Genomic DNA, 17,252 nt, shown 5'->3' with positions numbered 1-17,252 from the left:
TAAATTAATTTATGCTCTAAATGATATAATTATCATAATTTAATGTTATTAAAAGAGTGATAATGGGACAATGCATGTCAATTAAATGATCAAAATTAAATCTTCCTATTGGAAACAGGGACAATACAAGTCCATCTCCAAAGAGGTAGGGTCATGTCTATTCTTTTTAAGCCCTCTTTTTTGTCTGCCGCACCATAGCAACCCTTTTTCCACTGCTTTTATAATCTCTTGTGAAACAAGTTCAATAATTAATCACCTTACAAATTGCTTCGCTATGATTACCCCGGAAGTCTCAATTCTCATCTACGAGATATTAGAGTACCTAAAATTCACATTAAAAGGGAGTCCATTATAACATTAGAATGGCTGTAATCAAGATGGGATCATCGTGACTAATGTTGGATCACAGAATCAAGTAGGGATGCGGGCTAAACACAAGCACCATTCCTTATGTTTTATATCAAATACCCATCATAAACAATATCCCAAAGACTATTTTGTGACACCAAACATGACATCATGCTTTCGTGAAAAGAAAAGAATCATTTTCAATTGTCATTAACAGAAAACGAAGACCTCAAATTCTACAAAGTCTTACATTATTTTTATCGAAAGATTATTGATTAAGAAAATGTCCAACGCTCCTTATAAAATAAAATATACTAAATTTTAACAACATTATAACAGTACATAAACAAATAAACAAATAATTCAAGCTTGTATGTTTTTCTTTTACACGTATACACACACAAACATATAACAATTAAACATTTTATATAAACAGTTCATTATGAAAGATGTTTTCCTTATCAATTAGGAGTATTAGTGATTGCTTATATCAGCTTTTAGATAAAAACATGGATTTTGGTGTTGCAGATGAGAATATTGTATATACATAGCTGTCCGGGTCTTGATGTATATGTTAGGTGCTTGTATATATGGTTGATGTATTAATTATGATTTTTTTGCTGGAATTAATGTAGTAATACCTAGCTAGTGTTTGATCTATTGTACATTAATTCTGCATATTATTTACGGCTGTAATGCACCTTTGGTGCTGGTTGATTAATAATACATATATATTTTTTTACTGACAAAAAAAAAAACTTTTAAATAAAAAGTCATCTAACTCAAACATAAAAATAAGTTGTAATTTAGTTTTTGATTGGTTTAAGTATATCAGTAAATTTAATTCAATTCAATTAAAAGTAAATTGAATCAGATTAGATTATTAAACTTTTTTATTTTATTTTACTAATAATGTTTAAATATTACGTTAAATTACTTAATTTAAATTTTTTATTTAACTTACATATAATGATTAGTAAAATAATAAATTATAATTTATTAAATATAAATTAAATAAAAAACTTAAATTGAGTGTCCAAATTTTTAAACTTATAATAATATAAAAAGATCATGCTTTTAAATATATAAAAGTAATTAATTATAAGAAACTGAATTTGTTTATTTTGGACAATAGTAAGATTTTAATCTTTTAGTAAAAAAATAAGTTGAAAGCATCATTTGCAGTAATGCAATGGTTTTGATTCCTATGATCACTTAACTATAAAGGATGGTTACTTGATTTTATTGAGGAATATGATAGAAAAAGTATAATAACATTATAAATGATGGGCCTTAAATTGGCCTCTAAGCCGAACTGATTAAAATCTAGGGTTGAAGAATTCATTTCTCCCCATATTTTATTATTTCAGCGCCCTGACAGTTCAAAACATGAATAATGACAACGAAATCTCTTGACCTTATTTATTGCCCATCTCAACCATGCAGTAGCTAGCTAGCTTCAAAGACTAGTACAGACAAAAGATGCAAAAGATCATAATCTTTGGGATTGAACCAAAGATAGAATAACCTTAAAATTTTCCCTTAAAATAAAACTATTAGGGGTGTCAAAAGAATAATAACCCACAAATTTACTTTAAAAAATAATAAATAAATAAACAAATATTACATAGAGTAGTAAATGTGACACTTAAATAATACAATCGTGGCAAATAAAAAACCGTGAAATTGAGCATCCTAAATCCTAATCAGGCAATGGCTGACACAATGGTTTCAACCTTTGTTGGACGCCAGAATGTCTTCTGAACGCAAAGCAATCCCTCCCCATCTTTTGAATATGTTAACCGAATTTCCCAGTGTAGAGATTTTGCCATGTTCTCTATCTCACTAATAGTTTCAACATTGTCTCTTATGATCAAATATCCTTCTGGTCTCAGGATCCTATCAACTTCTGCAATCACTGCCACTATGTTGCACCTGAATCCATAAATTTGAAGGATTAGGACTAAGGATATTTCTTTGTTGACAATTTTTAAAATTAGTTAACATATATATACCTTTCTTTAAGTGTTGAGATTAAGGAATCAGCATGGAGAAGATCATAAGATCTAGGATAGGTATTGAAGGATTCGCACCAATCGTGATAAATACCGAATAATCCACGCTCATATATTATTGGCAGCGTGTCTGGAGAATCAATTGGAACCACATTCATTACCCAAACATTTAATTTCATGGCTTTGAGTGCTGCAGCAAACCTGAAGGAGAGAAGTTAAAACAACACTAAACAAGATTAATTGCTTGATAATGAAGTCTCTAAAGCGTTCAGCAAAAAAACAAAAAAACAAAAAAAAAAAAACAAAGGTCTATTATTATTCAAAGTTGATATATTACTAAAAGCATATTTAATTCACAGAAGAAAATATTCAATACAATTATCATTAAAAGGGCTAAAAGGACAAAGAAAAAATAACACAGGAAAAGAGTGAAATACAGAAGTGTACTTGAAAAAATTGATAATCACTCTGGAAGACACCACATGAAATTTTTGGGCCGTACTACAGTAAAATATCCACTCACCCTACTCTGGTAGTGGAAACATTTTTAGGGTATAAAAGAATGAGATGAAGTATAAACAACAATGATTTTCCACCAGACTACAATACATCCAAAGAACAAACCAGAAGTCGTTCCTTTCCATTTCGAATAGAGAATGATCTCCACTGAATTCCCCTGTACATGAACACGGAATATGCACAAGTATAAAGAATATCTTACCCTCCATAAACAGCTCTCATGTCCATGACATTTCTTACTGAGGACCAATTGATACCCATTCCATTCAAATATGAGTGGTAAAGAACATTCTTCCAATGCTTGTAATCGGCATTGAATTCTACTGAAGCAGATCTTCCATAAACACCAGCCTGAGAGTTTAACCAGTAAGGTGGTTTTTCCAACCTCAGTGGCCATTGCTCAGGCCAGATTGAACCTCGGTCTGATGCATCTGTAGGCACTTTGTGCATACAAGCCTGTAGTGATATATTCCTGAAATATGGAATTTGGAACATATAGTAAAAATTAGGAAATTGAAAGATACCTATTAGTTAATTATTTAGTTATTTGGTCTTAGGTAGTTAGAAAGGATATAATATCACATGTACTAAAAGAAAGATGATAGGAGAGAGAATCATTATGGCATTTGGAAAGAATTGGACTCTTAAAGAGTAAGGAGAGATCAAGGTCTCTCAAATATCTTGAATACAATTGTAATTCGTTTCTGGCTTTATTATCAAAGTTGTGCTTGATAATAATGCACATTTCATAATTTTTCTTCATATACTTCCTCTATTTACTTCTCTGTCATGATCCAGTTCTATCATAGAGCAACTTCATCAAAAAGGAATAATGTCCAACTAAGGGGTTGTTTGAGAAGGGGAGTTTTGGAGGGGAGGAAAAGGTAAGACAAAATTTATATTTTAAATAAATATATTTAAAAATTAATATTGATGCATGTTGCCCCAAAAAAAAAGTACCAGGCTGTATTAGGATCATCAGATCCATCACACATTGGCGGCTCATTGTTTAATCTTTGGTTATAGCATTCATTGTCAGTTGGTTTTCTATACATCGCTGCTGCCACTCCATTCAATTTGTCCTTTGCAATTACCACCAAATCCCAGCACATTGACTTTGTAACTTCACCCATGGCTGCAACAAAATGGTTTGTTCAAAATAAAGATTTAATTTCATTTCTGAGAATAACATGAATTTGGCCTTAATGGTTCTACCTTTCCAAATCTCAACATCTTCTGGATCCTTTTGGTACACTGGAGTAGCAGACCATACAAAATAACCTCCAGGTCGCAAGACACGATTAAGCTCTAAGAGTAGCCTACCACCTGCATTATAAAACCAAAAATATTGAGTAGCTTGCCAATGGAATATTACCAGAAGAGTCAACATAAGTAGGAAAATAAAAATATTGACAAAAAGGAAATTTTGATCAAAATGTTTATCACACCTTCTATGTGCCAAGGGACCCTACAACGAGCACAGTGGATAAGATCAAAGACAGAACCAGGGTAGGGCAATCTTTTAGTGCCCATGACACCCAATGTGGCAGGAATTCCACGTTCCAGTGCAAATTGCACCTGTGCCTCATGCACATCTTTAGGAGCAAATGACATGGTTAGAACATCTTTTTCAAACAGATAGCCTCCAAAGCTGGCTACTCCACATCCAACATCTAATACCACACGACTTCTCTTCCCCCATGCAATTTTAGGAAGAGACTGCATCATTAGACAAGAACCCATTTAGAGGGAAGAAAGATATATCAAACAAATGAGAAGTTAAAATAATGTATTCACAAGTTTGCTAAATTCACTGCATCAAGGAGAAGGTCAAGGAAACATATTTTCAAAAACAGGTACTGAGATGACTTAATAAAAATAAAAATTGAAAACACAAAATCAGAGAAAATTCATCCACAATGTAGACTTTTGAATCAAAGAAGCTTAAATTGTGATGGCAAAGCAGAACAAGAAAAGTTAAATGACGTAGGCGCTAACATAAAAACGTAGCATGACTACTGGGAAGAAGGCCAGTTCAAAAATTTAGGACAATTACTACTATGTCTTAAGATGATAAAAATATACACGAAAAAAATGTACCAATTAGAAAAGTGTTTTCTAAATACACCAAATAAAAAAAAGGGAAAATAATGACAACCAGTTGTCCAAAGAATAAGATAGATTTAATGCACTACACATTTACACAATGTTTGAACCAGTACCATAATCAAGAATGATAAAATTGTACTTGCAATAACTTTATCTCATCAAATCCCTTTTACTTTTTCTTCTCAAAAACATTCAGTTATTTCTGCAGATATTATTATGAAGAGACTTGATTGCAATTAAAAAAGAAAGAAACAGTTTTTAGCCGAAAAGAGGAAAAATATAAACAATATAACTTCCTCAAATAAAAAAAATTAAAAACATGTTGTTTTCCTATCACTAAGAATCTGCTTCTAGCAAGTTGCAACAAGAAATCTGAGGAAGGCTTACTTTCTGAATGAATTCAATGTAATGAAGAGCTCCATGTTTAAACTGAGTTCCCCCACCAGGAAAAGTAAGGTATTCACCGGTAACTTTGACCCAGTTTTGATGACCCTTATATTCTACAAGCTTTGTGTGCGGAGCATTGTTGTACCATATCTGCAATAGTCACAAAAATATTGAATTTAAATATTAAGTAACAACATCTGGCTTTCATCTAGTTTTTTATTATTTGGTCAAAAGCTTTCATCTAGTTTACGTGTTGCATACCATTTCCCTGCTTTTGGGCCACTTAATTGGGCTTCTATAGCCTTCAGGCAGAGAAACAAGACAAGTGGTAGCTTTATCAGGACAGTGCCTCTCACGATGTTCATAGTGCCTTATGCTTTTAAGCCTTTTAATTGTTTGCCAATTGTCAAGGCAAGGAATGTACTCTGATCCAGTAGTTGTATTACAAAGTTTCCAGTCATAGTTTTTGCTGTCAATAGAAATCAAGGACTTCTGTGATTCCTTCTCATGCTGCGACTCTGAAGCTTGAGTTGACCATGTTCCATTTTCAGTGCCAGCTTCAGTCAAAGTTTCAGAAAGGGTACCATTAATAAAAGCTTCTTTTGAAGCTGCACTGTCTTCATGCCTTTCTGCATTACTCTCTCCAGTACTTTGTGTTGTCTTTGAATGCAGATTTTTCTTGATTTTCTCCTCCTCAGTCTCACCAACCATCTCATCTTGTTCTGTGACTTCATCTGTATGCTTTTCTGTCTCTAATTTGTTATCATTTACACTCTTTTCAGATTTTTTTTCATCTATAGTTTCCATTGATTCTCCAAGTTCATCATCATTAATTTGACCATTCAATGTTTTTGCTTCTTCAGATTCTGAATTTAAGCTTTCATCTGATTCTTTCTCCTTCTCATCAGTGCTTGGCTTGATATGCCTCATTTGATAGTCCTCCTCAGCTGTATTCCCAGGACCCTTCTCTAAATCATTCTCTTCACTTGAGTTTTCCCTAACAACCTCTTGCATGTTTTCTTCAGCTGTATTATCAGACACTTTTTCAACTCCTCCATGGTGGTCATCCTGGTTTTCTGGATGACTATCACTCTCAGATTTATGAGTCTGGCTATCTCCTTGTGTTGATTCGTCGGGTATATCACCTAATCTGTCTTCAAATTGCCTGGAACTATTTTCACTTGCTACATTTTTAGCATCATGAATGGCCTCAGATACCTTAATGACTGAATTCTGAATTGGAACAATAGATGACATTACAATCCATACAGCTACTAAACAAAATGCAACAAACACCGCTACAGAGACAGTTGAACAGTAGTTTGATAACTTCCTCCCATCGCCTCGGATATTCTTCCCTAGCGCCATGTTTGCTAATTACTGCTATTTCAAGATAAATGCACCTATAAAGGGAGCAAACTATTGTCAAATTATTAAAAACAAATCATGTAACTCAGCTAAATGCTGATGCTATATTTCCTTTTTAAATTCTTGGAAAATAATTAACCAGCATATCACCTTTACATAAATTGAAAGAAAAAACATTCATGTGTTATAGATTAGTACAACAAAATTATAAAACCCAAAAGGGCAACAAATGTTCTGTCTGAATGTCCAAATTTGAAAGTTGAAAGAAGGGAGAAGAAACATAGATCAACAATATTCGCATCCCCAACACTGAAAAAAAGGGAACAAAGGTACGTAATAGCATAAACCCGAAGTAACAGTCCAAAGTTTCAAATAATGAAGCCAAAGAACATGAAATGAGACAGATATTTTCACCAGCAACCAAACGTGCTCAAGAATTATAAAAAGGTAATCTTCTGCACTTCCTCGTGTTTTTTCTTTTTCCTTTAAAATAAATCAAACTTTCGTGAATAAAGGACCAACTTTTACCAAGCAAATCAAAACTTTATCAAGAAAGATTTTGTTCAGTTTCACCAGGAGATATTTCACCCGAGGGTGCCACTATCTGGACCAAAACTGAACAAATCTAGTGCAAAGTTCAATAATTGCACAACACAGAACAGGCCTTATGAAGAAATTGAAAATACCAACCAACCCCCCCCCCCCCAAAAAAAAAAAAATAAATAAAATGGCAGATTATGGTTGAGGAGGAAAGCAGGTAAGGTAAAGCATCCAACTTTGAAGTCCCTTTGTTCAAAAACAGACACCCACATGAGCATTTTTGGCATAGTCTTCAGAAAAGCAAGATCCTCAACAGACGAATTCAAGGTCCTGAGATCCAACTCTAGAACGGAAAGAAGCAAAATGCAAAACAAGGAAAGGCTAGGGAGTGTATAGAACTGTACCTTAGTACCCAGTTAAGATTCCTAGACCACACCTTCCTCTGTGGAGCACATTTGAAAATGGATTAGCTTTTCAGAAGGGATTTATCCAAAGTTTCCCTTTGTAGTATTCATTGGATTTAGTTTTACAAGTATACTATTGTTGGAGAAATAACTTGGATGAAAGAGAGTGATACTTGAGTGGAAGGTGAAGCTGATTTGGAAGAGGAAGTAGAAGTAGGACTAGTGTAAGACAAGGATTGAAGGAGAAGAGAACAATAACATTGTCAGCGTGTGGTAACTAAAATATCAAGCTGGCACTGCCCCAACACTTCGTCGCAACTAATTTGACTAAGAGAACCGGTTGACCTGTAAGACATTCACGTTCAAGCCAGTGGTAGTTTTGTAAAGGCGAAGATTAGTTTGGTTTGGGAAATTTTAGTTTGATATATAATAGTTTTAAATGTCTTACTTACTAATCTTTTTAGGAAAATAATTACAAATAAAATATATTAAAATTTATGATAAGCGTGTGTTAATAATATTTTTAATTAAATTTTATTTATCAATTTATTAGCTGAAGAAAATTCTGAATTTTTTATTTTTTTTAATGTATGAAAAATGTATTCACTTTTCATATAATATTTTTTATAAAGTAATAAAAGAATAAATACGAGGAGTTAGTAAAAGAATATAACATTATTCTTTGATAGAATTAAGTTTAAGTTATTAAATAGTCCAAGTTCCCAAATTCAAGTAACTCTCAGATGTAGCAAATGTTTTTTCTATATTAGATGGAGTTGACAGGAAAAAGTTAACTAACTGAGTTTGATCGAGTAACAAGAACAAAACAATATTTTGCTTCGAGAAAGAAAAAAAAAAGTTATATCAGTTAATATGAAGAGGAAAAAAGAAAGATGAAAAAAAAAAACTAATCATAATACGACACAATATTTTAATATTTAAAAACATTCAAATACGTGGGATTTTTTTATATAAAAAAATTATTAAAATATGGTGTTTTTATAAAATTAAAAAATACAATTTTTTTTCAAAAATCATCAAAATCATTTTATTATTTTTTTAAAAAATTATCATCAACGATTATTTATTATTATTATTTTTAAAAAAATTATTATTAGTGAGTTTTGACTTTTTATTCTTTTTAAATTTTTTTAAAAAAACATTACTAATAATTTTTAAAATTTATAACTTTTTGTTGATATGTCAGTATTTACATTAAAAATTGTTAACGACATCTTTTGAACTTCATATTTTTCTTATTTTTACAAAAATACCATATATATAAAATTTAAACCAAATAAATAATTGAGGGTATATATTTCGGTGAGTGAGCCTCTTCTTCTATGAGCCACGTAATACAGGTTTGTGATACAGTTAAACATGTTTAATTTTTAAAGGGATGAATTTGTGGATTAGTTTTTCATATACGATTTTTAGAAATAATATATAAAAATATAGTATTTTTAATTACATATTTCACCCTTTTTTTGAAATATTTATATAAAAATGATGAAATTACCTTTTTTTGTACTATTACAAAATTCAACGATAAAAAATAGAGTAAAAAAGTAAAAGTTTTAATATTAAAAAAACTTAAAATAAAAGGAGAAAATATTTTCTCACACCAAGTAGGCGTCGAGATTTTTAACTGAGTTGCACCCATTTTAATGCTTGGATCTTAAAAGGGATTAATCTTTAATCATTGGTTGAGAGATGTTTTTGGTATAAAATAAAAAAAAAGAATTGAATATATGCTCCTTAGCCAAAGGTAACTATTGAGAATTTTGCGGTTTAGAAAAAAAAATGAAAGATGGTAAAATTTTACATCAATCAAGTATGCATTCAACATATTTTGTTTAAAATAATTTGTAAAATTCTCACTTTATATATATGGTAGTAATTCTCCCTTTCTCATTTTACACATTTTTTTAAGACAAATTTTTTATTTAAAATGAATATTTTTTAAAACAAAATATATAAATTAATATATATTAATCATACATATATTATCATATATAATGTATTCTTTTTAATTAAAATTTAATTCTCTTCTAAAAACAATCTTCCAAACATATCTCAAAGAAAATAAATATATTTATTTGATAGATATTGGGGCTTTAAAAAGAAGAGGAAGTTGAAGGCCTAAAGCAGAAGCAAGCAGGGTCGAGATTCGCTTCAGAACGAATTGTTGACCCAACTAAAGACACGTCATTACATTATCCATATGTTATCGAAAATTTGAGCTGCTTGATGGCGTGGCACAACGTTCAATTCCATTCTCAAATCTAACGTGTTTATATATAATAATACTATATAATTTTCGATTTCTATTTTCTATAATTTATTCAAAATAATAAAGAAATTGTGTGGAAGAAATGGATTGACAGAGATTTTAGAGTGTGGGGTCTGAATCAGTGTCCACATGAACGAACCAAACCAACAACACCAATTTTCTCACATCGCTTTACTTTCTCTTTCCCTCTCCATCGCTATTCTTCCTTATTAACAGTGTAATCCTTGAGAAGAAGACAATGGTGGCCTGTGAAACATGAAGAGGAGCACTGTGTTATGCATCTTCAATGGCATGTCATTGTGCTTACAATGCCTTTTCATTTTCACCAAATAGAGAATTTTTCACCACAAACCACACCATTTCAAAACCATCCTCTAGATGTAGACCCTTTCTCTTGTCCTCCATGACTAATGCAACACCATCCTACAACACACTTGTTTATGAGGTGCCCCTTCTATGTCTCTCAGTTTTATTTGGCCTACCATTATCATACATTCAACGTTATCTGCTAATTTTTTTATTTTTAATGGCTACTGTGAGGGAAATTGTTGATTTTTTGTTATGCATATTTACTTGTTTAATGTGACTAGTTTGTAAGCTCTTAAGGTCTTGAATTTACTTGTTTTAAATGCAAAAAACGCTCAAGCACACACGTCCTATGATATCTATCTATTATTGTTGTACAATTGTATATCATGCCAGAAAGGAGTGTTTATTGTTTCTTCTTCTAGTCTCTTAATGCTACTTTAGCATACAATGTAACATTGAAATTTTAATGGTTCATAATGTCATGTAACGTGCATATACAGGTCATAGCATATGCTTATCCATAAATTGCATATGCCAAGAATATATGGAAGGAAATATGCAGCTCAAATGTTGCATAAAATATTAGCATATACGGTTCAAGCTTTTATAGTCGGTGATATGACATAGCCTTGCTCTGAATCTGATGTCAGATTTATAAAACTCTGGATATGGTAGATCTTTCCCTTTTATTCCCTTAGAGCCCGTATTGGAAAAAATCTAGCCCTAAATATAATGATCTGTCCTGTTTTCAGAAGTGGAAAAGAATTGCTTCGTACCACATTGACTTCTTCTAGATAATAACTCTGCTTGCTGGTTCCTGAGGCTATCATAAATACATAATAGTCACCTTAAGATTATGGACAAGGGTTAATCATGAACTACTCTCAATTTCATGGAATGCTAAGTTCATTTGACTATATTACATTCTCATCACATTAATGCTCTCATTCCACTTACCCCTCTAAGTAATTATTACCTTCTTGGTTTTCTAAAATGACAAATAATTTGAAATAATCTAAAACTCCTCTGGCAACAATTATTTTGTAGCGAAAGGGAAAATGCAATCCTGAAGTCAACTCCCAAGACTCAGCATTGTTTTTTGCCCTTTCTAATAATGAAGTGAGAAATTGAAATTCTTAGCCCAGATGCAAGTCCACATTTCCTGAGATGATTCATTTATTTCAATCCTCTATTAATCATATGTTAGATGTGTAGACAGAATTGTGCTTCCTGTGTTTCACTACCTGATCTGTAGGGATATTAATATTATACCTGTCAAATATTTTGACCTTTGTTGGCCTATTGCAATTGCATTCTTTGACTATTGGCTGTATCATAGTTATCAATGACTTATGGATAAACAGCTTCAATGTGTGATCTGACTTCTGGCTTCCAGTTCTAATTTGCAAAATTAAGATTTCTTATCTTGATTCATGCACAAAACCAATATGCTTCATGAGATAATTCCTTGCAATTTGAGATCCATCCAGATGATGGTTCATGGTAATCAGATTGTTATCTGGAATGAAGAGAACACCAAATACCTTCCTACTCTCGCTTGGATTCAATTTGAGCTTATAACTTTGGATCTCTTTGTTTCATATAGCATACAAAAAATTATTATTTGATGTGTAATGAGTATCATTGATATCCCTTGTATAAGAATTTTTTTCATTTTAGGCTGTTAGGCTCTTGGGTCCTCCAGCAAGATTTGAAGCTTCAAAACTGAAGGTTGTTCTATTGGAAGATCAGATAAACAAATATGCAAATATTATTCCGAGAACCTACATCCTATCCCATTGTGACTTAACAGCTAATCTGACTTTAGCTGTGTCCAATGTGATCAACCTAGAGCAGGTTTGTATTTTTTCTTTTGCATGCTTGTGGCTAATGCATATTTTGAACAAGAACATTAATTATGTTAATCAATACATATTTTATGTCTATCATTCTTTCTGTGACTGGCAGTTGAGAGGGTGGTATGAGAAGGATGATGTTGTAGCTGAATGGAAGAAAGTGAAAAATGAAATGTGTCTTCATGTTCATTGCTTTGTCAGTGGTCCCAATTCCTTCCTGGATCTGGCCGCTGAATTTAGATATCACATATTCTCCAAGGAAATGCCTTTGGTATGTTTGCATTTAATTTATGAAAAATGTTAGCCTCAGCCCTTATTAAGGCTAAGATTAAGCACCTAAAAGTAGCAAGTTTTATCTTTAAGAAAATACATTTGTCACACTTTTATAACTTCAATAAAATAAATGTGTTCTTTCTCAATAAAATCTTTCTATTTTTGAGTACTCAAACTCAATCCTCAAAACTGAAGTTAACAAACTCTAGATCCTATCAATACAGAAAAATCTGAATTCTAGGACTTAAGTATTATACATGACAACCTCCCCAAAAAATGTACTCGAGTATTTTGCCATTGCTCAAGATGAATATAAAAGCTTATAAAGGAGGTTTACATTAAATGATATGGGAAAATAATTTGGGTTCTCCTAAATTTTCACTTCTACAAGTGCAACTTGTGTTCTATCTGGTATATGCACAAATTGTTGCTCCAATTGAAGATAATTAGTGAATTTTTTAGGAGGTTTTGTTTCCTTAAGATCAAACCTATATCTTTGTACTATGTTATCGTATTGTTAATAGCAAGGATGAGTCTCTCATTTTTCTAAGCCATGTTTTTTAAAAGGAAAAAAGTTTTGGTAGTATCATGCCTAAATGTTAACACATGGTTTGGTTCTTGACTTGAGTATGCCAGGTACTCAAAGCAATTCAATGTGGAGATTCTGGACTTTTCCATGAGCATCCCGAATTGCTGGATTCTATAGTTAGAGTATATTTTCATTCTAGCTCAAAAAAGTACAACAGAATGGAATGTTGGGGACCTCTCAAGGATGCCATGGAGGTAATATTAAGAATTGTTTAAATGAAGAATGATTAGCTTAATATCATTTTGGTCTCCTAACTGAACACGAATTTGTTATCATCAAAATTCCAATAGATTATAAAAAGAAGAAATATCTGATGCCTTGCTCATAACAATTCATGTTTGGAGAAAAGATTGAAGGACTCAAAAAGAAATTGAATAAGACTCAGTTTGCATTATTTTCTCAACAAGTACTTAAAAGAAAAAATAAATAAAAAGGTAAACTTATCAAATTTCTGTCCTAAGTTAAAATCAATATATGTATTTTAACTTTTTGAGAAACTTTGTCATTTCATTTCTCCAAAAGTTAAAAGTACATATAACTTGATTTTAAGTAATGGAAAAATTTTGATTTTTTTAAAGTATTTGTGGAGAAGTTTATCTTCACTAAATTTAACTAACTCATAAGTTCTTTCATGCAAACACATTCATAACATTTATAATTTTTCTTTTATAATAATGTTTCTTCCATCTTCAGGGAAAACAAGTGGATCAGTTTCAAGGGTCAATAAGCAGAGATTGTCCTCATGAAAAGTGGCGGAGTCCAAAGTCCATCTTCCAAGCTCTTTTTGCTTTTCTTCTTTAAAATATGTTAATAACTTGGATTATTTGTTTCTATCCCAATTCCTCCCATAGCTCCGAATTTCAGGGGGCTTAGACAAAGCAAAATTCAGCTTGGAAATGAACTAATCCCAAAAAAGAAACTATTAATATTTGGGAACACCCAAAACCAAAAGGAAAATGTAATGCACAAAAGCAGATGTCTTGCACAGCCAAAGTATTTTGCTTTATGACTTCTATGACTACTTCTAATCTGTAAAGTGACATGTCTGTGTTGCTTCTTTTGTCATATGCCCACCATTAGGCTAGAAGAATGATAGTGTAGCCCTTGAAATGTTTTGGGTTCAGTGATTCTATTCGACCAATTGATAATATTTTTGGACAAGACTAAATTAAGTTTGATTCACTTTAAATAATTTTTTAACAAGTATTTATAGAAAAATAAATTAAAGAAGTAAGATGAATTAAATGTTTTTTACAAGTTAAAATAACAGATGCACACTAACTTTTGCAAAAGTTAGTTGAGAAAAAAAATATTCATACATTGATCATAACTTGCAATATTTTTTTTTTATATAAAATTTTCTTCTCTTATAATAAAAGTGTCTCACAAAATAGATTTTACTACGGACTGATTTGTAAATTTGATGGCAATAATATAAGAAATTCAAATTAAAATTTCTCTAAAATTTTGTCATACACATTTCTGAAGCCAAATATATTCCAAGGATAGAAACAAGAAAGAAAAGCGCTTACAATATTTTTTTTATAGGAGTAATGTTTCATCGTATTAAAACAAAAGCTTTAAGAGTATTTATAATTTGATGTGTGTTTGGTTTAATTTTTTTAAAATATATTAATTAAAATAAATAACTATTTTCATAAGATTAATCTTTTGCATATGCTAGAAAGAATAAATTATTTTCTATGGTCACCTGAAAATTTCCACATATTTACTTGTAATTAACTAGAAATATGTTGAAAAGAATAATGTATTAGAGAATGTATTACTAGCATTCTTTCAACTATAAATTAGGATTATTTCAATAATATTTTCCTAAATTTACTAATTGATTAAGGTTAAAATAATTTTAAATTTTATTTTATACAAAAAGAAAGATATATTCCAATTAGTATAGTATATTAATATTTAAATTTTAAATCAAATAAAAAAATTTAAAATATATATAAAAATATTCTCATTTATAAGTAAGGACTCAAGTTTATAAAATCAACTAAGGGTACTGGCACACCTAGTTAATCAACAAAGGGGTCAATTAAGGCCATGAATATATACTAAAAATGAATTATTGAGTTAAACATTTCAGAAATATGATTATATATATAACTAATGACATATTTGAAGAAATAATGATGTTAAAAGAATTTAAGTCGTAGAAAATGGAAGATTCATTCTAAAACAGATGAGATGTAATATCGTTATTCATTTTTTAAACAATCTTAAAATTATGATATAAAATCATGCATGTATAAATCCATTATATATATATATATATATATGAATTTGTTCAAATATATTCTCTTGATTTATTTGTTGATAGGTATAACTTCTTACATTTTTTTTTCTTTGAAGTAATTTTTTTCTTCAAATAAATCAAATCCTAATATTAGAGTTATAGCAAAAACTTGCATCCATCTCAACAAATTAAATATCCATAACAAAATCAGAATCAAACTGCCTAGATATTCATTCAACTGGTAATTATAAATCATTAAGCACAATTTGATTGTAGTACCCACCCACAGATAAAAAGTAAAAATAAAAAACAAAAGAAACTGTAGTGGCAGTGACCATAATATTACTATATTACTCTCAACTCACGCTTAACTTTGCTGAACTTGACGATATAAACAATGCAGAAGAATAAAATGCAAGTTAGAGTGTACTTTTTGTGCATGGATAAGAACCCCACAAGCAGTAAATTAAGTTGGTACGAAAAAAAGTTGCGGTTGCATGAACCTAGCTATTATCGGCTGCTTATATGAATTAATAGCAAAACCTAAGGGATGGCACGAACCACGAAGGTTCCTATTCTAACTTTATAGTTCATTCACAACATCTTGTGTTCATTTATATGAATGCATCACTTACCACTTCACTTGCTAAACCACTCTCTCACTATTCCATAAAATCAAGCCATTCTTATATTCTCATGAAAAAGAAAACGGGAATGGAATCGGTGCATCGAACTAGATCAGATGTATACAAGAGCAACAAAAAAAACTCATTCCCTCCAAATAGAGGAAGTATCAAAAGGAAAATATTCATATTCATGTGTGGAAAGATAAAGCACACATTCAGCCAGCGCATCCTTCGTTTCCTGGTCAGCTCAAGTTAATCACTCTCTTTGTTTATGAATTTTAAAAATGATTTCTACTAATTAATGTGTCATACATAATCCATTAGCCATGATGTACTATATACGTACATAGTAGTATATATATACTATTTATACCTCTTGTGTGTGTCTTCTGACCGTAACGGTTTATCATGGAACATGTAATATTGCTCTTACTTATTAAATAAAGTTATTTCCTGTTTTAGTGTATTTCGAATTAGATTAGATGTACTATTCATTAACCTTTTTATTGTATGCCGTTGCTAATTTTTTAGTGGCAAATATAGTATAGCATAATCATATGAGCTTTATCATCACTCATGTCACGTAGAGCCTGTAACGAAAGTAAATAGATTTTCATCTACTTTGATTTACTATATACTATTTAAAATATTAAACGAGGATCCTTTCCCACTATCATATATTCCAATTTCTTCTTGACGGGAAATTGATGAAATTAAAATGGAAATAGTACATTAGCTTAACGTTATCCGTAGGGGCTAGCGCGCTCGTATTTAAGCTTGAACGTATGCACCAAAACGGACAAAGAAGTTGCACTTTGAATGTTGTGCGAAGGTTCCTCTACTCCCAAGGCCAAGATTGTGTTATATTGAAAAACATTTGGTTGTTATGAAATTGACGATGAGCCATGGAAAGGTACGAGACAGGTACCTTGTTCATTTGAACAAACGAAAAATATTTTAGCAAACAAATAATTTCCTCCATGATTTAAAAAAATAATTATTATTTTGGCCCCGTCAATAATGAATCAGTTCATCCATGAAGCAAATTTATGTTATTTAGTCCAAACGTAGCACCCTGCGTCATACTCCTTATCACAGATCTGCAGGATCTAGTGGCATCTTTCATAATGACCAAAGATAATCCTATAATTTAAAAAACACTGTAAGTGCAGACTTTCAAGTCCTTTTGATATTATTTGTTAATTAAAATTCAAATTTTACCTAAAAATTGAGTAAAACTAAAATTTTATTATCGTTATTACACAAATTACTAAAATGAAAATTTATTTTTAATTAAAAATAATAATACTAAAGAACTTTAAAATTGCGCCTAGATTATGTCCTCCTGCTACAATTTCTATG

General features: G+C 30.9%; 2 protein-coding genes across 4 annotated transcripts; one reads left to right on the top strand and one right to left on the bottom strand.

Annotated features, from left to right (window-relative positions):
* Positions 1-1,717: 1,717 nt before the first annotated feature.
* LOC113853159 (probable methyltransferase PMT25) lies at positions 1,718-8,039 on the bottom strand. 3 transcript variants are annotated; one of them, XM_027483639.1, is made up of 10 exons: positions 7,691-7,985; positions 5,979-6,781; positions 5,640-5,939; positions 5,379-5,528; positions 4,331-4,601; positions 4,098-4,208; positions 3,843-4,017; positions 3,085-3,354; positions 2,364-2,564; positions 1,750-2,283 (listed from the first exon to the last, which is right to left on the bottom strand). In XM_027483639.1, the coding sequence occupies exons 2-10, from the start codon at positions 6,744-6,746 to the stop codon at positions 2,055-2,057; spliced, it is 2,475 nt and encodes an 824-aa protein (XP_027339440.1). In that variant the 5' UTR covers positions 6,747-6,781; positions 7,691-7,985; the 3' UTR covers positions 1,750-2,054. The 3 variants fall into 3 exon arrangements, with proteins under 3 accessions (XP_027339438.1, XP_027339440.1, XP_027339439.1); XM_027483637.1 differs by having other exon boundaries at positions 1,718-2,283; positions 5,640-6,781; positions 7,691-8,039; XM_027483638.1 differs by lacking the exon at positions 7,691-7,985 and having other exon boundaries at positions 5,640-7,443.
* Positions 8,040-10,114: 2,075 nt separating this feature from the next.
* LOC113853161 (protein STAY-GREEN LIKE, chloroplastic) lies at positions 10,115-14,023 on the top strand. Its single transcript, XM_027483645.1, has 5 exons — positions 10,115-10,428; positions 11,973-12,149; positions 12,261-12,419; positions 13,058-13,204; positions 13,704-14,023. Exons 1-5 carry the CDS (start codon positions 10,270-10,272, stop codon positions 13,809-13,811), a joined length of 750 nt encoding a protein of 249 aa, XP_027339446.1. The 5' UTR covers positions 10,115-10,269; the 3' UTR covers positions 13,812-14,023.
* Positions 14,024-17,252: the final 3,229 nt, after the last annotated feature.

This window comes from Abrus precatorius, unplaced genomic scaffold (assembly GCF_003935025.1).
Source record: "Abrus precatorius isolate BTA unplaced genomic scaffold, Abrus_2018 Scaffold10, whole genome shotgun sequence".
Classification (NCBI taxonomy): domain Eukaryota; kingdom Viridiplantae; phylum Streptophyta; class Magnoliopsida; order Fabales; family Fabaceae; genus Abrus; species Abrus precatorius.
This window is presented reverse-complemented; position numbering and strand designations above follow the sequence as displayed.

Coding starts and splice junctions, on each gene's coding strand:
- LOC113853159 (XM_027483637.1), bottom strand. CDS start 6,746: ATGGCGCTAGGGAAGAATATCCGAGGCGATGGGAGGAAGTTATCAAAC. Junction 4,602..5,378: donor ACATTGAATTCATTCAGAAA/GTAAGCCTTCCT, acceptor CTAATGATGCAG/TCTCTTCCTAAAATTGCATG. Junction 2,565..3,084: donor ATGAGAGCTGTTTATGGAGG/GTAAGATATTCT, acceptor TCTCTCCTTCAG/GTTTGCTGCAGCACTCAAAG.
- LOC113853161 (XM_027483645.1), top strand. CDS start 10,270: ATGGCATGTCATTGTGCTTACAATGCCTTTTCATTTTCACCAAATAGA. Junction 10,429..11,972: donor ACAACACACTTGTTTATGAG/GTGCCCCTTCTA, acceptor TTTTCATTTTAG/GCTGTTAGGCTCTTGGGTCC. Junction 13,205..13,703: donor CTCTCAAGGATGCCATGGAG/GTAATATTAAGA, acceptor TTCCATCTTCAG/GGAAAACAAGTGGATCAGTT.